At 39.9% G+C, this 24,974-nt stretch overlaps 1 protein-coding gene across 1 annotated transcript in view; it reads left to right on the top strand.

Moving 5' to 3' along the window:
- Positions 1-21,907, top strand: part of CRCP (CGRP receptor component) — a 31,976-nt gene extending 10,069 nt beyond the window's left edge. Inside the window, exons 4-6 of the mRNA XM_080629936.1 lie at positions 616-710; positions 12,828-12,885; positions 21,205-21,907. Coding sequence (XP_080486062.1) covers positions 616-710; positions 12,828-12,885; positions 21,205-21,348 — 297 coding nt within the window. The 3' untranslated portion in view covers positions 21,349-21,907. The remainder of the gene's footprint in view (positions 1-615; positions 711-12,827; positions 12,886-21,204) is intronic.
- The last annotated feature ends 3,067 nt before the right edge of the window (positions 21,908-24,974 follow it).

Here is a 24,974-nt window from a genome sequence, read left to right as displayed (position 1 = left end):
TAAAAGAAGTAAATGTGAGTGATACTGTTCAGCACAGCTGTAAGTATGTCTTGATCACAGTCTTAGCATCACATAAAGTCATTTAAAGCCAAGAAAGCAAATGTCTGCTGTCACCACGGCAGGTGTTTTTTTTGGTAGACAGAGCTAAAACTCACTCCTTTCCTGTGCTCTTCTTCAACGTGTGACTTTGGGCTTTGAAGAGATGAGTGGCCTCCAGGGCCACAGAGGGAATAGTCAAAGCTGTAATTCTCACCTGGATGTGTAATGAGCTGGTTGGTTCATGTCGTTACAGAATGAATTCACTGGGGCTTTCTGGATAAGTACTAATGTCATTTCCATCGTGTAAAGTTGTAGTTATGTGTTGCCTGTTTCTTACTCCCTCAGCACATACCAGTATAGTCTTACTGAAGGTAGAACAATGTGAGTGATCTGTGTCATCTGTGACAGCGCTTCCTACTGTTAAATACAAAACCAAACCCCAAGAACTGGAATTGACTTTTCCAGTTTTTCTGAGTAATACTGAGAAGACTTTCCAAAATCAGTTTGTTCCATACACAACCAGTAAACCAAAGGGTAACTGTGAAATAACAAATACTTTCTTTCTGTCTGTTGCAGACCCTGAAGTACATTTCCAAAACACCCTGTAGATACCAGAGTCCTGAGACAGTGAGAAATTTCCTCATAGCAATGAAAGGCCATAAGCTAACCAAGTAAGTTGTGCCTTTGTTTAGAAGTGTAAACTCATGGTAATGTTGAAAAACTGATCCCCAAGTGCACAGTATGATAACCTGTCGGGTTTTGATCAACCTATATTCTACCATTATTTAAATACTCACCAAAATGTCTTTTCCTTCACTCGTTAACACCTACATGGATGAATATTTCCTTAAGTGGGCCGGTGGTTACCACTGTGTATCTCAAGCAGGTTCTTGTCAGTGTGCTGGGTTTTAGCATGTTTTCACATGGTCCAAGTGCAAAATAGAGTTCATAAAATGTTTTCTGAGGATGAACTTGTAAATGGGTTTTGAACACAGTTAGAGAACTGCAAAGAACCCCCCAACCCAACTCCCCCTCTATTTTTATGAATTTTCTGAAGGAAAAATGTATTCATTCCTAAGAGGTGATTAAAAAAAGGTGACTGTGTTGCAGGGAGGTAATAAGTAAATAAAATTCTAATATAGATGTATGGGGAAAATGTTATTCTGAAGTTAATTTTCAGGTGAATCTGTGAACCTCAGCTGCTACAGAGCAGGGTTATGCTCTCTACTTGCTGTTGAGCAACCTAACATATTCAGCTTCTCTTTTTGTGCTGTTTGTCCACCAGGATTTCTGAGATGTACATTTCAGTTACTTAAATACTTTGTCGGTCAGCCTCTCTCCCTGCAGTTTCCAGTAAAGCTGAACATAGAATTCATTCTTCTTATTTTGGGAAGTCCTGTGTAGAAAAGAAAATATTTCCTTCATAGTTACAAGAAGACTCAAAGGGCGTTTTTCCTCTTTGGCAGTGGTGGAAATACCTGTTTGCAGTGCTTGGAATGCATAATCCTCTTGAACCTCTCTGCAGAGTGTGAGCAAAGCCTGTTGTAAATAGTCAAATCCAGAAAGAAATTGCATCAGTTGGCTACTTGCTTGGATAGCTCTAATCAGTCATCTGATTCTTAAAGCAGAGAGAACAAAGATTTAGTTGCTTCTAAATGCCTCCTCCTTCACCACAAATGGGTAGTTTATGCTGTATAGACACTGACTGCATTCTTTTTCCCTGCTGGAAGGACTCCCAGAGAGTTCATGTTCTGGGAAGGAGAACTACTAATAATTTGGTTGTGTCACAAAAAGAAATGCAAAGTGAGAGCATCTGGAGAGTGCAATGCTACGAGGCAAGTTTTTACCCTGTCCAAAGCACAGTAAGTTGTGTAGGAAGCAGATTGTCAGCTATTTTGTTGGCTTTCAGTGCCCTCTCTCTACAAACAGTCATGCTCACATCCAGTCTGTCAGCAGCTCTGATCGCAGTATTGCTGTCTCTGCAGACACAGGGGTGCTAGTACTTGGAAGCTTAGTCATGGGTATTGTAACTTTGCTTGTAGTGCTTTCTTTTGTAGAACTAAAGTTGCGAGGTCGGTATGTCAGTGTTTAGTCCTCCCATAGCTCATTTTATATAGCGGGATGCTAGTTTATGTAGTGGGCTTGTTGAAGCATGGAGAAAATGCTCTTGAATATAAAGACCTGATAGCATGGAAACAAAACAAAGTGTATTAAATTGGCAGCAAACAATTTCTTGAGTAAATAATGAACATCCTTCATTTCTGGTAGTGTGAAACAGTCATGCTTTTTGAAGTGAAATAAGCTGGTTCAGTCTGTACAGGACACCAGCTTAGGAAAGCGCTAGAAGAATGCTATATCACAGCAAAAAGCCAGTGGGAGTTAAAAAGTCAGAAGAGTATTTTTCAGAAGTAACTGAATGAGTCCCATTAAAAGCCAAGGGTTTGGGGTTTTTTTGGTGGTGTTGTCTTAAAGCTCATTTTTAAACTTCTTTCAGGTAGATTTTGACCAGGACCTCATGGTTAACTCTTACAAAAAGGCAGGGGACATATGACATTAGATGACTTGATTGCATCTGCTCCCCTGTATGGGGTCTCCAAGAGTGAAGCTAAATCATGTTGGGTCGTAACAATTAAAATTCTTGCTACAGAATCTCTTGGTCTCTCATAGTGCCTACCTGTTTTGTGAAGATCTACCCAAATATTCCCCTTCCCGTGCCTGCCTGTTCTGGGAGCTTGAATATAGCACTGCTGCAAAAGTTGAAGTAGTTGCAAGCTTGAAATGAGATTTCTGACTATTTCTTATGGATGCTAGGAAGTGCCTTTGGTTTTATGTGTCATCCTCTCTGTCCTTTTTTTCTGAATCAGTCTATGAGGTAAGCAAGAGAATTATTCCAAAGTCATTTACTTCTGCTTCATGGCAGAGGGATGAGCGTGTGAAGAGCCAACCACTAATTTAGTTAACAAATTTACCACATTTGTGGCTTATCTTCACTCAGGCTGGACTGTGGCACCTTAGTTTCTTGAGCATCCTGCACAACTTTGTTAATATCTTTGTCATCTGGTAATGAATGTGGCAGCTCTGCGTTTGCCACATACTTTACAAAAGAAGAAACAGAATTATTTAGTGTGATCTTGGCAGTTCTTCTTTCTTCTAATCTTTTCCATTCAGACACTTGAATCTAGAAGTATCAAAGCCCATCTGGCAGCCTCTTCACACCAAAACACAGAAAGCATATGGTGTGTAATTACTATGCAATGCGTTTTATGTTAAACCACTTAAAATAGTAATGCCTCCAAGGAAATTCTGAACTACCCTTTGGTTCATAACCAGGATCGTTTCAACACTGCTCTGTTGTTAAATAAATGAGAAACTGAAGGCTTTAATCATTTCCATTCTGTGGTATTTGTATAAAAGACTTCACTAAAGATTTTGTTCTGGTTACCTGGTAGAGAGCTTTCTCCCCCTTTGGGAGGAAGGATGTTTGCTTCAATGCTTCGATGTTTGCTGTCCTTGCTTACATGATTTTGCTGTAGTGACCTTTCCTCCCATGAAGAGTAATAAACTTCAGAATCTGTCGTTGCCACTTCCTTTCTGGGCAAGGCTTTTAAAGATGTGCTCTCTCCTTTAATTGCTTAGCCGGTCATATGCTGTCTCTGCTGGTAACAGCTTTCTGAAAGTAGATGATTTGATTTAAGATACGTGTTAGTTGGTGTCTCTCCTCAGTGAGGGTACAGCAGTGTTTTCTGTTTTCTTGTTGCAAGAGGGTTAGAGGCTCTGGTTGAAAGACTGGTTGCAAACACCCCATTATCTTAGGCTGCTTCCTCTGCTGCTTCAGTGCCTTGTTACGACTCTGCCTCTTCCTCAAGGGGGAAGCACTTAAGCAGTGCGTTTGTGCTTTTAATTAGGCACAGCATCTTCTTTTCTAATACAGGGACTTCAGGGCTTTGAATAGAAGGATTTGCAGCTGTATCTTAAAAGCCTGTTGGAGGTCGCTAGTGTGCTGAGCTCACTCTCCCTGCTCAGCATGTTATTGCAGCACTCAAGCACTAGGTTGTGCTACTGCATGTGAGAATTTCAAGGTAGCGAGGAAAGAGCAGACAAGAATTGAGGCACCATTCATTTCATGAACGGAGCTTTTCATCAAGTGAATTTCCATCTCTCCTGCACTCCTTTCACAAACCTGAAGGCTCTGAAACGTTCTGGCGCCACTTTGCTGATAGCGTTGTGTTGGCACATGGTGTGGTTCCTGTAAAATCACCTCAAGCCTTTTCTATCTGTTACTGCTGCTATTTGCTACTCGGGTTACCAGACCAGCATATCTTTTCTGCTGACAGCATCCGTTTTCTGGGATTTTCTCGTTTAAAATACGCTAACGTGTACAAACAACCCTTTCCAAGTCATCTCAGGTAGCTGCCTTGCTAAATGGAGCAAATTCAATGACATCTAAAGGTAGATTTCACTCATATTGTCAGTAAAGTGCGGTTAAGCACAGTTTTTAACTTGTCATCAGTTATTTTGGTAGAATTCAAACTGTAGAACTGAGATTTTTATACAATGAAAAGCTCTGAACTGACATTGTACTGAGGTTTATTTTTACCTTGTGGAGGCCTCAAGCTTTGGCTAATACAGTACAGTAAGCCATGTTGTACTTGGAAATACACTGTGCCACTGGCAGCTAATTTTCCAGTTTTAGTCCCTGGAATGGCTTCATATTTTCTAAGGTGGTGTGAATGGCACTGCATGAAAAGAACAACTTGCGCTCTGTAATCGCCATCAAAGAAAGCTGGTTCTACTTGTACCTCTCCCTGTTCCTGATAGCCTATCTTGGATTGAATTTTGGAATAATCACATCTCCAATCACTGCATATTATTATACTTCTTTTAAAAATGAACATAAACATTGCCCTTTTTGTCCTTATGTTAACACATTCAAGGAAGGGTTGAGCTGAAAATCAGCAGTACTTCTAGAAAGTATTTTCCCTCATTACTGCCAAAACCTACAACAATTATAAACCTCTGCAATAGGAAACACTGAATGATTTCCTTTGTAATTTTTGTCTCTTCCAGAGCTTTGAAATGAATATTCAACACTAAAGCCAGTTTAACAATAGCATCATTGAATACCCTTTAAAAAGGCTGTTGTGTTTCCCTCTAAATGGGTTAGAAATTAACCCTTCAATTTGTAGCAGTGTTCCTCAATTCTTTGTATTGAGATGTCATTATCAGCCCTCAGATTTCATCCTGGACAAATGTCCTGACACTGAAATACAGCAGGAACCCCAGCCAGGAGAATACAGCCCATGGGCAGACTGGTACCGTGATTTCACAGACCACAGCTCAGGACTGCTCATCCCTAAGCCGGATCTTGTGTGATCTTGATTCAGATATTTTATGCGAGTTGCTGTGGCTGACTCAAGACCATAGCATTTGACTCTTAAGTATTTTCAGCTAATAATGAAAGCCATGGCTATCTGCTGTTAGTTTATGGTTTTCCTAGCAACTGAAAAGCATATATTCCGGAGGATAAATTTGCCTCTGCACAGTCACAGATGTTCTAGGGGTTTTTTTTTTAGCTCTGTTTGCTGTATCTTGGCACTAATATCATTCTTACCCGTGCCTATAGATCTCTTACTAGAGCAACAAAATGTGCATACATATATATTTACATACAGTCTAGGAGTTCAGTAGCTAAAAACATACAATACCAAGTTTTGCTTAAAACAAAATGCTGTAAATATTTGGCTCACTGCTGACAGAATATGATACATTTTGTCTTAATTTACACAACAGTATGTGACTGGTTTTGTTACTATTTTTAATCTGTGAATTGATTATCATAGAATCATAGAATGGTTTGGGTTGGAAAGGACCTTAAAGTCATCTAGGTCCAACCCCCTGCCATGGGCAGGGACACCTCACCCTAGACCATGTTGCTCAAGGCTCTGTCCAGCCTGGCCTTGAACAGTGCCAGGGATGGAGCATTTTCCACTTCTTTGGGCAACCTGTTCCAGGGCCTCACCACCCTCACAGTAAAGAACTTCTTCCTTATACCTAACCTGAACTTCCCCTGTTTCAGTTTGAACCCATCACCCCTTGTCCTATCACTACAGTCCCTGATGAAGAGCAATGCAGTGTGCACTACAGCAGTGTACAGTCCATTTTTCTACCGAGATGTGCAGTGTGATCTTGAACACAAGCCAGTGCTTTTTTTGTCTTCTAGAAGAACTTAGTTCTTACTGTAAAGGATTCCAGCACTGTAATCTCCATCCTCACCTCCTACGCTCTCCTCTCAAACTCAGACCTCAGACCCATTTTCTTCTCCCATAACTGCACATATTTTTGTCTCCCGCAGCCTGAGCTTTGTATGTCCCGAAGCCAACTCCACATCATTTTGCCCTCAGCTGGAAATGCTGATCTTGGCTCTAGCTGAGTCTCAGCTACTGCTGGATGCAGCCTAGAAGTGGGAAATTGCCATTTTGGGATTTCTCCCTAGGCACGTCCTGTAAGAGTCTGCACAAGGGACAATTAACTCTGATTAGTGGAATCTTGCTTTTATGTGAGAAAACGGCTTGCAGCTGTCAGTCATCTTTTGTGTGCATTCTCTTGAATGAGCAGTTTTCATGTTCCAAACAGTGTTAACGCAAATCCAGGCAGTCTAGAGAAAATACAAATACAGACTTTTGGGGGGCAATTAAGCTGAAAATATTCTTCACCCTTTGTTTAGATGAATGGGGCAGTTATCTTTTTTATTTAATGAGCACAAGGGTAAGCGCACACGCTGTAGGAAGTGTGAAGATGGTTTTATCTGAGTTGGCAGAAGTTTGGTTTATTTCTTAGATGTAATGGAGCATGAACTAAATTCAGGCTTATCGTGTCTTGTGCCCAAGCAAAATACTGCGGTCAGCAGTGATATTGATGCATGTTGAGGCTTGCAGCATTTGCCTGCCTTAAAGCATATTTTTTGCAGAATTGTGGGTATTCAGGTTTTAATTTGTGTATGTGCTTGCAAGAAATACCAGGTACAGGGAGATTCTGATGCTAATAGTCAGATTTTGGTATCAGTGTTGGAAAAAGTCAGTGCAGCTCCTGCTTAAAGTGCATGCAGTGCTACACTACTGATGTTGAGGGCTGAGTAATCCAGTTCTCTACTGCAGCATTGAACTTCAGAGGCATTTTTGTATTTGCCTCAAGGAGACGCCAGGAGTAGTAACCTTCTGGTCACTCCTTTTGTTAAGAGTAAGAAGGTGAGAAGTTACACACAGGAAGAAGAGGTGGGATAAAGACATCAAAAGGGTCCCCTGAGCTGGTCTCAGTTCACTTGGAATAAGTCACTTACAAGGAGCAGGAAGAGATGCTAAGGTGGCCCTCTGTGTAAGCAGAGGTAACTGTTCATGTCTTGCACACACACATGCTTGGTATTTCTTGATTAATCTTAGCAGCTGGCTATTTACTAAACAGAAAAGAGAAAAGGTTACTGTTCTCTATTGCAGGAGAAGCATATCTACCCATGCTAGTGCCCATTTCACCCACACTACTATCAACATGTCTGTCCAGTTGTCTTCAGTTATAGTCAGTTATCCCTTTGCCATCTTGCAGTATTTTGCCAAAATACAATAACTTTCATCTTCATTATCAAAACGATCTTTAGGTTGATCAGCAAATAACTGGCTAGGTACCAATTTTCAGATGCCAGTTACTGAATAGTTGGTCATTTCTCAGTGTCTGTGGATTCCAGCTCTATGTAAATAAAACAAATGCATTGCTTAAGTCATAATTCTATGTTAACATGTCTAAAGATTATTTTTCAGTGTTAATTGGTGTTCATGATTTCTAAACCCCTGTAACACTACACAAGCACCTTCAGAGGAAATATGTCATTTAAGCAGCTTTTGTTTTCTTGCACCCTGGTGCTAATTCCTTTTTGATGTTCTGAGTCATTTTTCCAGTAGGGAGCTTTGCAGATCAAAACCAGGCATGAAATTTTTCAGCTAACACACTTTAATTACTTACTTGCAAATTATCTCTCATTCTTCCATACACGTTTTAGAAACAGCAAATGCTGTGAAGGATATGATCTTTGCTGAAATAATGCTTCAGCGTTATTCCTTTTGTCCCATCTGTAACACTTCTATCTGTTCCCTAATGAGTTACAGAAATGTTAATGGCTTTATAAGCAAAAAGTATTTGACAAGTGACCGTTATTGTGTCCTGTATTTCTTGTCTTAAGCAAACATGAACAGTTTCACTGATTGATTGGTTTAATCATGTGTGTCATTGGGCTTAACTTCATTCTGTTATTTACTGCTCTGCCAGTCGTCTTTCAGTGCTAAACATGATTCAGTTCTATGTGTTGTGAAATAGCTCTGCATAAGTAAGATTTGCATTCTTCAGCACAGGCATGATATGGCTTTGGCTCTTCGAGCCTGTTTATTTGGCTCTGAAGTTTTGTTGGAAATAAACTTCAAAGGCACTACTTTGAAAAACAAGAATAAGAGAATCTCTCTCTTATGTGTGGTTCAGTAAAAATCAAATAATATGTTTTATCTGGAGAGGCAGTGGAGCTATAGGTTAGGACTGGGATATGGCTTGCTGCAAAAGTGAAGAATGACTTGTTTGAAAAGGCTCTGATGTGAGAAGTGGCATATGAGTGTGCAGTGCAGTGAGAAACTTGTATACAGTTATGAATTCATTAAACAGTGGACATAAAAGGCTATAAATAGGGCTTTGGGAGGAGGGGGAAGTGTTTTACAAGGAGATATCCTCATGGCTCTCCTGTGAGAGCTGAAAGTAGTGTTTGTGTTCTAGCTGTCTGGAAACTGAGGTATGGACATGTGCCTGGCCAGGGACCATAAAGCAAATAACATTGAAAGCCAGGACCAGAGGGGCAGCTTCTGTGCCTCTGTCAAGTGCTCCAGGCACAGAACCAGGCAGTTTCCTAGCTCTTGAGGAAAAAACATTAAATCTTTCATGCCTTCATTCAGATGAATTGGCCAGGAGATCTTTAATATTCTTCACCCAGCTCTATTAGGACTTCTGCTTTTATGGCAGTAATGTCTTTTGCTACAGTTTTACAAAGGTGTGTTTCTCTCATTAATTCCTTAAACGACCTTTCAATTTTAGTTCTAGTGTAAAGGATTGCAGTACTTGCCTCCTGTCAACATGAAGGTTTTCTTTCTGTCCTTCATTATTTCTGACAGTAGGAAATGGCGGCAGTTATAAATACCTTATCTTTCTGACAATAAACCAGACAACAGTGGTGCGCTTGGTTCAATGTTAAATTCAGCCATGCTTTTAGTAGTCTCTTGCTGTAATGATGAAGCTGCCGAATAGATATAAGTGGTTAGCACGGGAAAACAGAGGTGTATTCACTGCTTCCTACCAATGGAAACATGTTTGGCTTTCATGCTTGATTCTCCAAACCCAAAGCAATCTAATGAATTTGGCTATCCAAGCTAATTCTAATTCCTTTGTGATGTTTGTAAAATCACAGGATTCAGAATTTAAGACCAAACCCTGTGTTGCCAAGGGGCTGTTAACAGGAGAGTGAGGAAAATGTAAACAGTTACTCAGGAGGGAATAGAGAATGTAGTCACTACAGTCACTGCCTTTAAATACTGATTTATACTGTAATGGACACAATCTTCTCCCCAGCATCCTCCTGTATTTTTGCACCTTACAGTTCATGAGTGCAAGGACACATCCTTGTCAGGGTACTACAAGATCCCCAAGGTGAAGGAGGAGGTCTGGAGAGGGGCCATGAGCATACATACATTCCTTCACAGCTTTAGTGGAGGCCTCAAAGAATACAGAAACATCTGCTGCCCTGTACTCTCTTAAGGGGCTTCCTTTTCCTTCTCCCATACCACATCTCTTCCCCACTCTTACACCTCCAAAACCCAACACCGGTAAAGCATTCACCGCTTAATTGTTCTCCCTTAGTCTTACTGTCCGTAACATGGGGATAAATGAGGATCGTGATCCTTCCTGCTTTGTACAAGGCTCACAAATAAGTGAGGGCAAACTCAATGTCAAAGTAATCTTTTAACTGTGAAATCTGAAGCTGAGGTGAAATCTGCATGTATCCACATGCCAAATGTCACTTCACTGCAGACTTTTTCTGAAGACTGAGAAACATCTTCTGATGTGGTTCTGTAGAAGTAGGAAAGAAGATTCAAAGGATCGGGTGGTACCCAAAATATTAGAGCTCATTTTTAAACAGACATTTTGAACTGTTCTGTGGTTTATCACAATGGAGGTTTTCTCCTTTTTTGCCCTCCTTTGTGCAAGTTTTAATTCTTTACTCCCCTCTCCAGTTTTGAAATGTAGAGAGTAAAAATATAGGTACATTTGTAAAGTAAATGTAAATTGAAGATGTTCAATTATGTACACTTTTTAATGGTAAGTGAATATATAGGAGGAATTCTTGGAGCTCTCTCTTCTGAATTATTAATATTTCACAAACATTGCATTAAAAAATGACAAGCTTTTCTTTTGAAGCTGAACATCATGATCAAAATGATTTCCCAGCATTTATACAAATGGTGGCAGAATGGCTCAGGGATTAGGTGGAACAATTAAAACCTCTTCTTTTGTCAGGATTTTGGGTTTGTTATCAGCAGGCTGGATCTAAACCCAAGTCATCTCTTTGGAGCTATTTCCTATTCTTAAGGGCTGTGAATACACATCACAAAATCCTCTGGTGTAACAAAGCGTAGTCCTGTTCCCATCACTTGAAATCATGGACATTTTAGCTGAAGAGGGCCTGTTAGATCATCCAGTCTGTGGTAATACAGGATTTTTCCTTCAGGAGACATCAGCCAGGAAAATGTTATGCGAGTGCTGCTCGTTCTGTGTGTTTAGTGGATAAATGAAGGGCCTTATTCTTTGGGTGTCGGCCTGGTGCCTTCTGAAGTATTACATTCAGTCTCAACACGTACGTGCGTACTTGGCAAAGGCTTCTCCTGAGGAGCGCAAGCACCTTGGTCTTTGAACGTGCACCACTGTGCGTACATGAATGATAAAGCGCTGAAGCGCGTGACGGCGTTACAAGCTGTGAGCTGGGGTTGAGTTTCAAGGGCAGCCAGTGTCGGAGGCCATGTGAAATGGGACAGTACCTCTGAAGTGCCTCCAGACACACAGACATTGACCTGTGGGTTGTAAATGCCTGCATGGGAGAGATCTGTGTTCTCTTGAAAGCTGTGCGGTTTCCTTTCCAAACCACCCACAGGTCCAATAAACCAGGGTAATGCTCTTCAGAAACAGTTTAAATGTGCATTAAAGATGCCCTTTAAATAATAATAAATTCCAAGCTTTAGTTCTTCAGAATGGTAACTCACTACTGTATCACAGACAGATCAGGCATGCTGACTGTCACTTCTCACTTCAGCGTGTGAATGTGTGCAATAAAGATGTGCTGCATAAAAAAGAGATGACTGCTAGGAAAGGCTGTATATCAAGTAATAATAATTCAAGATTCCCTACCCCCCAATGTCCTCTCAAGTTTCTTCTTATCTCTTCTTGTTATACTTTAATTGTATGTTTTTATTATAAAACTGCATTTGTTACTGCTTCATACACCCTTTTAAACATCTGTTGTAGCTTTAGCAGCGGTGTATTGTGCTTCTCTGTTCTAAAACAAACACAAAGATCAGCTTCCAGCATTAGATGTGCTGCTATTATGTGGTCAGTGTTTTGAGCTTCTGAACCGAATGAAATATGCATCACTGGCATATGACAGCCGGTTTTTTACTTTGGTTTTAGACTTATTTGTATTTAAGTAGGGTGTAAGATTAATAATTCAGAGCTATTGCCTGAATGTTGTGGTTTGAATGTAATGAACATACTTGTTTGATCATGTCTTCAAAATAAAAATGAATAAAGAAGAGAGCTTTTTAAATGTCAATGAAATGTTTTCTCTCAAACCCGTTCTTTTAATTTATTTGAATGATCAAAGTGTTTAAATGGACATTTGATTTCTTGATGAGAAAGTAGAACTAATAGCTGCTTGGTTAAAATGAATCCAGTAAAACAGTGAGGATGGGTGAGCTTAATGATGGTTCTGAATGTACCAGGAGTTTTGCCACTGGCTTCAGTGATGCTGCCGTGTCTCTCTGGAGTATTGAAGTGGTTTGTGTTTAACTGCCGAAGTCACACAAGTTTTACTGACTTATCCCGCTTGCAGGCAGAGGAGAATGGAATTTGAACTATTAAAAAGAGATGCAGCATGGTTCATACCGAAAGTCAAAACAAAAGAAGTTAATATTGATTGAAAGGCTTTTGTGCTAAAGGCACGGGACTGCAAATCTGAATTGCTTTCTGTCTGCCTTAGAGTATGGACAGGAGATCAGAGGTGTTTGAGTTACTGTAAATGCACAGGTAAAAAGAAGGGTTTGAATTATTGTCAATCAATGAATTGGCATTTGTATGTTAAACCAGCAAAAGAGTCTGTGATATTTTGACAAGTTGTTTGGTGTTTCCATACAGCTTTTAACAAAGCAACAATGCATGTTAGTTAATGCTTGTACAGTAATGACCTCAGGGTCTCTGCCTTGCCACCTTAGACTACAGGTGGAAGTAGCAGTATGTCTAAACGCATAAGAAAGTAGTGTATTTAAAATATCCAAATTATCATGGCAATGAAACCACACTGCAAACCCAGTCAGAATTATTCTTGGCAGTGATGTTTCACCCCTAAGTTATCAGGAATGTGTTTGCATCTTCCCAGTCCTTTGAGGGGATCCTCAAATTACATAGTAATGCGGATTGTTTTACACTTTGCTTTTAAACAGGGCAGAAAAGCTCCAGTTGCTTAACCACAGGCCTGTGACAGCAGTTGAAATACAGCTGGTAAGTAACAATGCTCCTGACTGTTCAGAACTTAAATGAAAGCAGCTTTAACCTTGAAGATCAATTGAATAATTACTTTCTTATGGTCAGTGATTGAATGTATCCCTTTATGCACATCTTTACATTCACGGCTGCAAATCCACTCTGCTTCCTCTCAGAACTCCTTGGAGACTTGCCCATCTTTCTCTCAGACAGATTCTCCACCTCTATTTGCTTTAGTGTCACATGGTGAAAATGCCCAGTGCAGTCATTAAAGGTTGGTTAGGGTATTACAACTAAGAATGTATTTAACCTGAGTCTTTTTGCTGCTGCTCTGTAATCATGTACTTGATTTTTTGATAGCTGTCATAACCTGATTGTTTTGATGGCAGGGGTTTATGTTACAGTAAAACCAAACACACTAAAAAGGAACAAGTAATGACTGATACGGACCTTTGAGCCAGTGGTGCAGATTAGGAAATGGATATAAACAGACTTTTGGATGGAAAATAGCCATTGTGAGTCTGTTAAGCACAATTCTGATGTGAAGAGGGATTGTTGCTAGATAGAAATAGTTGATTATATTTTCTGAAGTATCTCCTTAGGAATACAAAATCCTGTGGTAATAGATTATTATAATAAGGATATTCTTTTAGTAAATATCTCTTCCATTAAGAACATCTGTTTACAATCTTATTCTGAAGAAACCAAACTGTGTAGCAACAGGATCATATTTTGCTGCAAAAAAGGGAAGGATTAAAGAGGTACCAGTAGGACTATTTTTCTTTCATAGCCAGGGAATAGAAATTATAATGCTGAGGGCATCTCATAAAAGAATGCTTCTAGCTGAGGAGTTAATACTCTGTTTTGTGATTGAAGAGATCAGTGTCAATCATCAGCCCAACCAAGAGCATTAAGGCTTCATGAGTTTTGCTTAGGAAGTTAGTCATAAGCTATGATATAGAGCCTGTCTCATACCTTTGTATATGCTGAGACAGAGATTTATTATGTTCCCATATAGGCTATATATAGTCTATTTTCCCCTTCTTTCAATGCAGTGGTCTTTAGCTGCTTTCAGGTGGCTCTGTGGTTTTGTCTGTCTTTTCCCTCCTCCGCTCATTATCCTGCCTTGTTCCTGATAATCTTACCTAGCCATAAAATACCTAAAATAGTTTTGTTCTTGTGTCACATTTGGAGTCCAGGAAGCAAGTGTAAGAAAATTGGGCCTTTATATTAGAAATCAGGTTTCTGTGGAGTGTTGTACTTCAGATATTCCAAGGTTTGTAATGTCAAGGTTAGATAAAACTCATTGCTGAAACTTGCAGGATACAGATACGAGATTTAAGTTTGGTGTCAGTCCATTACTGATATGTAACCCTTCTCTAAAGATCAGAAGCATCTTGTAATATTCATACATTTGAGGACTAAGCTGAATTTGTATTGTCATGGAAGTATTAGGGATGCAGTTGCTTCTGTTCCATTGTGATACCCCTGTAACTTCCAGGGCAAGTTTCTCCAAAACTAGTGTTACAGTAATCTAAGTTGACTGGACTGTTAGCACTGTGTTAAATGAAGCCTCCCCAGAATTGCAGTACGTTTACTCTTTCATCAAAGCACATCAAAGTCTTTTGAGTGCAATAACTGCTAGGAAACTGCAGGCCATTTTTGTTAGTGAAATACAGAGACTAGAAGCAAGGAAATGATTTTGCTGTTTGATTGCTGTCTTGAATGATTTTGGGGTTTGGTAAGGACTGAGGAAAGAGGTTGTAGCAGTGCAGCTCCTTTTGAACGCACAAACCCGGTCTTCTCTGAGTGTCTTTGAGTATAAAATAATGCAGAGCAGTGGAGGCTACCAGCGTTTTCTTCTTTGATGTCAATAGGGAGAAGGTTACCCATTCATATATTTCATGCAGGCAAGTCAATTCACTGCAGTTGATGAATGAGAGACAGCCTAGGCAGAAGTGAATGCTAGGTCTGAAATCACCTTGATTCTCTTTTCATCAAACTTTCCCCTGCCACTGAAAAGCTTTGAGTCACTCCTGGGATTGAATCAGAAATAAATGATGATGAAGACTTCTGACCACTTCATAATGTAGGCAAATCAGTCTTAAAAGCTTTAAACAAAATGCCACATAAGCTGTATTTCTGTCTCTCGCTTACTTTAATAGTTTTGATGTCTCAAACTCTTACTCATTGCTGCCTGTCCATGGAACGGAGTCATGTTTATCTGATACGCTTTTAATAGCTGATGTGAGAGGATAGTTATATTTACTACTGCTTGTTGCTTTTTTGCCTTTCCAGCTTTTTGTGTTTTTATTCCCTTCTATAAAATTCTCTGTCTTTTGTTGCATGCAAACTATAAATCAGTTTTTGATAAAATCATATTTAAGCAAATTTATGTTGTGATCTTTTGATCTCGAGTTCCTTTGTAAATCTTTATGCATAGATCGCTGTAATTGCTCATATTTGTCTTTTCTGTACTGCGTGTGAGGATTTATTTTCAAAGAACAATAGCAACAAAAGGAGCATGAAATTCTAATTCATATCCCACAGGGCAAAACACCGTACACATTGCAGCTATCTTGACCTCCTGTTTTAATCTCTAACATATGTTGTTCCCGGCTCAGTGATTCAATTCACAAAGGAGGAACAACAAACAAAACAGTGGTGCTCATCTAACCATGACAGCGGGCCAGCTTTACTTAATGCTGAACCATGATGGGTTTGAAGATTAAACATCATCTTTTCTAATGAACAAATTGCTCCACATTCTTCTCTCTGAATGGAAAAGTGGATTTCAATTCTGTGCTTTTGAAAACTAGATTTCCATCTCAGAGAGCTTGGTACCGCATCTTATGTGCTCTGCATAACCAGCCTGACAAATGGTCTTTTATTGTTGAATGAAAAGTAAGAATGTAAAATATCCTTCTGGAAACGAAAGACGTTAAGAGGATTTAATCATTTTACGTTCTTGGCAATGTATTTTGCTCCCCGTTTTGCATACTTGGTTAATTATCTCTGAGGGACATTAATCCAATCATTCAGTCTTTAACTTTAGTTCTTTTTTATGTGCCTTTTTTTCTATGAGCATGTTCCTGCTGAACCATTTCAAGTTACTGCTCAAAGGAGGAAATAGCAGTCATTTTCTCATAAAATACCTATCTCCTACACTGGAGTTAAATTACATGCTTGATAGCTTTGGCAGGGATCGGACCCCTCTTTTTTACTGATTATTTTTTAAATAGAGCTTTTAGCTTAACATTCAAATAAACAATAGCTTTTAACCCACAGGTTGTTCTCTTCTGTGATGCTGAGGTTTGTTACCCATCAAATATTACTTATCCTTGAGACAGTTTCTCAATTCTGAAAGAACTTTGCAGGGTTCTTTAGTGTGGCTTTATTTATGCTTCTTAATTAGCAGTGTATTGTCATGTCTCAAGAGGCTAAACGTTAGCAATGAAAGCTGAAAAGGAGCACAGGGAGGATGGTGAAGTCTCTTATACTTTGCCTGTATTTGGATAAGCAGAAAAGACAAGGGATGGGTATAATTAGGGAAAGCATGTTCCTAAAATGCTTGTCCTTGTTTCACTGGTAAAAAAGAGCAAGCATGCATGTTTATATAGCTGTGTTCATGTTTTGTGCTTACATGTATACGTAGCACTACTAACGTGCAGATTTGCACATTTATTTTAGGAACAGACATTTTAATGCTTGAAATTAGCTTGGTAGTCAGGCGAGCTGGGCTTTTGTGATTTACCTGCCCCATAAATGAAGTCTTCAAAAGCTTCTGAAAACTAGCTTTCTGCCATGAGAATGTATCAGCAGCTTTTAATGGGACTTAGTGCTTAATGGAATTCTATTACTACGTTCTGATTTGGTAATTATGGTTGTTTTGTTCCTCTGAGAAACTCATACATAGCACTCCATTTAAAAAAAGCTACTGTTAAAATGTGCAGCTGGGAAAGGCTGTGTGGTACTAAAATATCCCACATACACATTTGTTTAATAAGCTCAGCTCTGGTTCCCAGTAGCGGTTATGTTACTGTGCAAGGCATCTGCCAGTGTTTAATTCCACACTTGGCAAGTGATTTGTCTTTTCATTCTCATGTAGCAACATTCAGTGATGGATGTTAGATGCATGTTTCATTTTGCTGTGTTAGGAAGCCCATCCATACATGAACTTGGAGAGAACAGAATTGGCATCGTTTTCTTGCTGTATTCTCTGTTTAATAAGTGTTTGCCTGATTTTAAGCTTTAAGTCCAGTGAAGTTAGTTGGACTCCTTGAGTACTTGAAATTAAGTAAATACATAAGCTATGACTTAACACTTGCAGCTATGAGGTGCTTAAGCAGGTGGAAAATTGACTTAAATACAGGTAGCAATGCTCTCAAAGGTGAGCACTACTGGGGCTTCAGCTGCCTCATGAGTATGTTGTGTATGTTCCACAGTTCTGAAGATCTGGCTGGTTTTGTCCATACATTCATTGATGAAGTAAGAAGCAACTTTAGGTACTGAGGCTTGGAAAGTATATCTTAGCTGCAGGGGGAACATGCCTCCCTTTTTTAGCTGTTAAGGATTGTAGGCCAATTACTAGCAAAGTTTTCCTGTTTCCTTCTTTGTTTCCTTCTGTAGTTGTCTTGTAGATTATATTGTTCAGAGTATTAGCTGGAGGGGAAATGAAATGTGAAAATTGCTTAGTGTAGTAATATATTGCAGTGATAGCTTAATAACTGTTACAAGTTTGAGTGAAATAAGAAGTCATGGAGGTCTGACGTGACTGAGTTGATCTTGACCCCATAGTTCCATTTCCTAGCAAACACTGTGTGTATGCGTGAATGACATTGGTATACTATAACATTTGCTACAAAAACACTGCAGTTATTTTGGGATAGTATAGACCTGAATGCTGAAAAGCTGTACCAGCTCAGGAATTATTTATTGCAAGAAGCAGCATAGCTGACATGTCTCTTGTGTTCATTTCAAGCAAATCCTTGCTCTCAGCCCTGAGGAGACACGCTTGTCTTGCAGCGCCTCATGCTGCAAGACAAGCATTATCTATAATAAGTGCTTTTTATCTATCAACTGTGTTACTAGAACATTGTCCAATTCTGCTACTTGCACAAATCCCTGCATCTTGCAAATTCACAGCTCAGTGGAGCTTTGGTTGACGATACCCTACACTTAGCACATGGCATCATCTGTGAGGATAATCTATTTCCATTTGGTGCCTGTGGCACTGCCAATATAAACATCTTATGTCATACACTTATTAAAAACATTAGCATTTTTGTTTTCCTTAGTATAAACTTTGCATTCCTGAGTGCTTATGGTTTGAAGCTGTTGCTTGAGCACTGTCAGCCAATTGCAAGTTAGAGGTTAGCAAGGCTTTTTGATAGATTTTTTTTCATCTGTTTGTAAGATTCTTGCTAGAAAAGCAGGTACTTGAATACAGTTGTTTCTTTTTGCCTCCTAGGCTTTTTCATACACTTAATTTCTCTTCTGAGTATCATTATTTCCTAGTACTATCAATAGCAAAGGTATTTCATCTTATAAATCAGAAGACTCTGAACATCTGTTGAATCTAGAATAAGCTTCTGAGTGACCTTCTGTTTCCCTTGAGATCTGTTTTCCTTTTGGACAGTTTCATTTGTCCCTATCTACATGCTCTCTGTGCTTAACTTTGTGTTTTTCCTTTTGGCATCCTGCTTTGCTGCTTCCTAATTGCTTATGTTTCATAAGTCACTGCTCGGGCTGTTTCCCTGAGGAGTGAAAGAAATTGATTTTTATAGCTTATGCGTTTGATCCTTTGAACTCTTGACTAGTATCACATCAGAATAGTGCTGAAGCATCAACTGGAGTAATAAGTTGTACATTCTGCCTAATACAGAGTTTTGACTATTGGTAGTTCCTGGTGTGGGAGCTGGTAGTGAGGATGCATTGCTCGGAGGCACCGAGAGGTGAGCCCCTGATGAGTTTGCTGCAGTAGTTTAAGGAATTACCACTTCCCTCTGGCAGAGGCTGTGGATCTGTCAACAGAAGGAAATTTGGAGCTACATTACCCACTCCTCAGTGCAATATCTGGCGTCTTTCTTTAAAGATGCTTTTCACAACAGTTTAATGAGACATCAGCTTCAAAGCATCTGAAACATGTGAGACTATTTCCTTTCATCAACTTTCTGGTAAAGTATGATTTCTTAAACTGTCACAGCAACCACCAGAGCTCATCTATTGATGTCCTGAGTCGTATCCGCTGTTTGTCAGTCTTGCAGGCTTTGTGTTCAGCCAGTACAAATGACACCAACATGGTTGTTCATACTGCGGTATCACTCATTTGGCACTGAGGAGCACATCAGAAGCAGTGATTAGAAGTCATATAAGTGTCCTTAAATGCAACAGTTGAGAGGGTCGATGCTGATCTAAAAATCACTCTCTGTTCTCTAAGTTCTGATTAAATCCTGGCAGCTACTGGCTACCTGAAGCAAGCACCTAAAGGAGAAAGTGTTTGGAGGAGAAATGGAAAGGAGATGTATAGGGAGGGATAAAATTTAAATGAGGAAGAGGATCTGACTTCATGTGATCCAATAAATCAAACCTAAACCAGGCAAGGGGCCATTTTTCTGAAGATCAGAAAGCAGTGGGATGGTAATAAATGTGGGAGACATTGGCCACTAAGAGAAAAATCATCCTGCCTAAAGTGATATCGCCTATCCAAAGGATGTGGGCTTTTTCTTTGTATGGTTCCTGCTGCTATGGGGCTGTCACCTTTAAAATTCAATGTAACAGTAATTAATAACCCAGTCCAAAAATCAGGCTGATAATCCTCTACAGAACTTAATAGCATGGGTCATCTACAGAGTAGTGGCTTTGTCAGCAGTGTTGGCAATGGGCAGTGTATGCGCACACTGCAGCATACTGGATTGTATATTGTTGATGCTCCAAGGTATGCTAGTCAAGCTGCTGAGATGATCACTTCTGAAATGCAGCCTAGCAGGCAATTATCTGATACTTCAGTAGCTGCAGCAGTTGCTTACACAGAAAGGTAATATTAGGAGGATTTTTAGTATATTCTAATGCACAATGTATAGCATTCTAATGCACTATAGTATAGCAGCTGGTGGTAATGAGAGCCAGGGCTGTTTTTCAAGCCAGGGTCCTAGAGTAGTTCTTGAACCAGCACTACTTGGAAAGCCACTCCACAGAGGATTTCATCCTTTGATCGGGATAGTCCCCAGAAACAGTCATTTGCAAATGGGTATTCACTCTCTGCCTTTGCTACATGAGTGGATTCTAGTATCTGTGGGTAATGGCTGATGAAAGATGATCAGATTGTGCAAAGAGGGCTCATAGGACATTGAAGGGGAAAAAAAAAGTTAATTGAATATACCAGTCTGCTTTTTACATGGCAAAGATGTGTCTGAATGGTTGACAATTTATAGCTAGAACTGATTAAAACTGCATTGACTTGGAATCATAATTTAATATAAATCACTGTGCTTCAAAGGACATTCTAAAGGACTTTGTATAAAAAAGAAAGTCTCAAACCCCACAATCCTAATTGGTTTCATTTGCGTTTGAAGAGTTCTTTTGGCTTGCTTTTCCAGGCCTCTGACAAGCTTTTCCTTTTAACAGCTGCCTATAAATTAGGGCAGTTGTTTTTACTGGTAGCAGTGATAGAAGAGTTCCCACAGCTCCACAGTGAGAGTACGGCCCTAATTAATGTAGGGAATTTTACTGTTGATTCGTGACAGCGTGTTTTGTGTTGCTCAGAGCTTTTATATGCCTTTATCCTCAGGAATCTCACAATCAAAGCACATTCTGATAAAGTATAGCTGCTTAGGATGAGGTGGTTTCTTTTATGGCCTGATTGCTTATAGTCTAGGTGCAGAGTAAGATAGAGAGGTTCAGTTAACCGCTCTCTGTCATCTCATTTCAGTTCATGCGTGAAAGCACAGGAACTTAGGAAAATCAGCCTGGAAGGTAGGTTTGCACATGAGCTAAATGAAAAGCCTGACTCAAGATATGGACGTGTACCAATGAGAGAGGCTTTAGAAGAAACCAGGGAGGAAAGTCTGTTCTGAGTGTGTCATTCTGCTTGCTGTAAAGCAAGCAGGGTCTCATTATGGATTGCCAATTGTAGCAGTTTACAGTGGAGCTCTTCTGTCTTTATTTTTGAATATTGCAAGAGTTCGACTTTGTAAAATGCTTTGGCAATGAGCTCAGACTGTCTTGCATCCATTGAGAATTCTCTTTCCCAATTAGTTGAATCCTTCTGTTTGGATTCAGAACAAGGAAGGAAGTATGGATTTAATGTTTACAATAGATTGCTTTTTTAACCTGCAGATGGTAGAAGAAAGCGAGGAAAGGCTTACAGAAGAACAGATTGAGGCACTTCTCCAGACAGTCACCAGTATTCTTCCAGGGGATCCTGAAGAACAACAGAGGGACTCCGCAATGGCAACTGAAGACAAAAGTGACCAAGCCTAGGAGGCATCTAGACCAAAGCTGGCAACAATTTCAGCAGAAGAGAATCAGCTAATATTTTTCTGGTTTTTACATGATACCAGTTTCGTCTTGCATTGGACATCATTGTAAAATATGTTGCAATTTTTATGACTCGGGGGTGATGAGGGAAACAGTTGTTTACCAGAAAGCATGGAAAAGGACACTATTGTTTTGGCATTTGGTCATAAACAGGGATGGTAATAACTGAGTTTGTAATGTCTGAGAAATTACGGGGCACAGAATCTGAAGCTTTTGTATTTTTTCCATTACCCATGTAACAGCTGTACATTTGAATAGGCTCATATACAGCTGGCACTGTTCTAATTGTCACAGCAGTGCTAAAATTATAATTGCTTTCATATGTTTTTGAATTGCCCAACTGGTTTTCAGAATGCATTCTACAATACAAAGCCAACTTGTGTTTGTGAAGAGGGCTCTTTTCAGTGACCAGAACAGAGAGTAATGGACAAAAACTGCTGGGTATCTGGCCAGACAATTTCATGTAGGCTGTTGGCAACATGGAAGTGAGAGGATCTGTTGGAAGGGTAACTGTTCTCAAGGATGTCTGGCATTTCTTGATAAAAGAATTATCCAGATCATCAGCTAAATCAACGTATTGCCACCATAATCAGCTGCATTGGACCAGTTTACAGCAGCTGGGGCTCTGGACTCAGATGTTAAGGCTCTTAGTAATACAAACAGAAGAGCAGATTTAGGTGAGGTGTATATTTTCCCTTCAAACTTTGTTTCAATAGTTATATATAGACAAGTCACAGTCTTGTGAACATGCTCGTGACCATGAAATAAATGAGTGGGTCAACACTGGAGTCCTAATCTGGTTTGGAAGAATGGGAATCAGTCCTGGTTAAAGCAGAATTTTCTGTGTACTGAGCTTTTGTCTGACTGAAGATTTCAGGGTCAAGTATTTAATGTTGAAAGCATTGATGATTATAATAAATCATTTGGGTAGTATACATATATATACATAAAGTCATGAGTTATACATGGCACTGGTTTTATACAATGACTGCAGACCATTCTTTTATAAATAGAGCTTGAAGTGTGTCCTGGGAATTTTAAATCTTATAGACAAGATATAAGAGTTTGGATCAGGATATCTGACTTCTTTCCTTCTGTCATGGTTTTATTTTGTGGTTTTAGACAAAGAATTTATTCTTTCTGAGCTGTATGTGAAAGGGAGAGATAACTTCAAGTGTCTGGAGGATTTATGATGCGCATTTCCATGGTATTTTAAGCTGCTTTGATGTTTGAAGAGTAAATAATAGGAAAATATATTTGTTACCTCTTAAAGATAATTTATCTGAAATGCATTCCAAGGCTGGAGACTAAAGCTATGTTTTGACTGGGGAAGTGTAGTAGTATTAGAGGGAAAAGTCCTTGGTGAGTTTTGTGATACATCATTATGCGTTTTTCTCTCTAAATGTGCAGCAAAACAAAAGAGATAAGTAGATCAGAGCACAGAATGACATGCAGTTAATTCCAGAATTAGCATTTTTACCCGTAGCAGTCGCAGTTTGACATGCTCTGGCCTTGGGCTGCAAGTGTTTACATTTTTAGAGCTGTCTTGTTGTAAAATGAAGTTGCTGAAGCACGTTCTAAGCTTGCAAAAAGCAGATGGAACCAGATTGCAAGTGCCTTTCGCCAGCAAGAATATTTTAACAGATCTCTGAAGCTGGATGTTCCATCTTGGGAATTGCCGATTTGTTATCGGGATGGATTTTTGCCAGCATCCGTGTTGTCCTCTGCTGTGTATGTTGTACAAGATACAAGAACTTGCTGTTGTATTTAACCTTGTCATCAAAATCAATTCCAGATGGATACACATATTAAACTTGTGCAAACGCATGGGCAGCTCTGTCAGGCTCAGTTCAGGTACGTAAACTCTTAAGTTCCCTATAAATACAATTCTAAGTAACATTTGAAGGGTTCTGGGATTTTGACATCTGCATTGCATCAAGAAGTCGTGTTTAAATGTACTGTCTGTGCTCTCTGATCCTGTAAGCGCAGGTGAGGAACTGCTGTGGTGCTGAGAGCAGGTTCCTGTTGTGATGTTTACCCTAAGGTGTGTTTTTTGGAAAGCCGAGACTCAGAAATGGTTTATGGAAAGCAAATGTCTCATCTTGCTTATGTGATACCATCTTGCCAGTGTCCTGTGTCTTACATGAAAGCTGTGTGTCTCTCCCAGGGCTGCTTTTTGTTAACTAATCAGTTACCTAACACAGTAAATATACTCTTCTAATTCTTTTGAAGGAGAGAAGATGACATGAAGAGATGGTGGCCTTCTGATGTGTCGTGGGTAGATGAAACCATATGTGTGTATTGGGCACTTAAAAGCTTGGTCCCCAGGATCAAGAACAGAGGGGCATAGTACTCCTCACTTTCTGATATTTAAGAAGTGCATATTGCTTTTAGTTTTCTCATTCCTTACATGTTCCTCGTGTTTATTCTCTATTGCGTCTTTGGCTTTTGGCTCATTGTCAGCTCTGCTTAGGGCAGCTCCTGTGCTCTCAGCACCGCTCTGAGAGAAAGAGGGAATGAGCTGCCAGAATTCCTCTCCCGTTTTGATCCTTCTAAATACCCAGGGTTCCTCTTCTCATAAATTCAAGTGCAAGAAGGGCAGCTTGCCCTAGGCTTTGTTTGGCAGCCCTTGCTGGAGAAGTTTTATTAGAACATTTGTTTTATGGGAGCAGAAGGAGCTCCTACCTGGCTGTTCTCCGGAGCTGGGAAACGGATACACTGGGAACAGAAATGTCCACAGGGAATCTTGGAAATCCCGGAAATCCCTATCAGTGAGCCAAGCAGCTTTGGTGGTGGTCAGACCATGGCAGGGCTGCACAGGGGCTGCTCCCCACCACTGAAGTGCAGAATTTGACAAGCTCTCCATGTCTCACAGGGAGCAAAAGGCATTTTGTTTCTATCTGTGTGGTGTGTTCACTAGGTAAAGGTGTGTGGTCTTCATTAGAAAAAGCAAACCCCCAGCATTTGGAGGTTTGGCTTTCTTCTGAAGTAGGTTTTCTTCTGAAGCATGCCTTTAAACAACATTGAAGCAGGACACTGGAGTGGCATTCAAGCCTAATGTCTCAGTGTGCTGAAGGGGTTAAGCAACATCTACAGAGTGTCTAAAAGTGTTTATACAAATGTTTTTAAGGAGGTTCTGTCATAAAGAGCTCTGTAGATAACTTTACTTACTAAAGGTTCTACTGGTCATAGACAAGCTTTTGCTTTAGAGGTTGACCAAGCCAGGCTGGTTTGCACCATTTGGGACTCATGCCCTAAAATGATAAACCAGCCACATCAGAGTCCATGAGGGGTGGATGCCTGCACTGCTGTAATCCTGGCAGACCCCGACACAGGACAAATAATCAATCTGGACATGTTTTAGAAGCTGTTACACCATAGAAGAAATAAAGTTGAGAAATGTAACTAGAACACAGCTGAGTTGTAGCAGAGCAGTCAGATCATGTCCTGGAGCAAATTCCTGCTGGTCCCAGACCTATTGTGGAGGCTGCTTGGGGAGAGCTGCAGGCTGCTTGAGTCATACTTTGCTCTTCATCCCACTGGAAATGTGTTTCTCCCACCTGATAGTT

Source organism: Psittacula echo (assembly GCF_963264785.1).
Source record: "Psittacula echo genome assembly, chromosome: 15".
NCBI classification, from domain to species: Eukaryota; Metazoa; Chordata; class Aves; order Psittaciformes; family Psittacidae; genus Psittacula; species Psittacula echo.
Note: the sequence above shows the minus strand (reverse complement) of the source record. Positions and strands in the feature narration are given on the sequence as shown.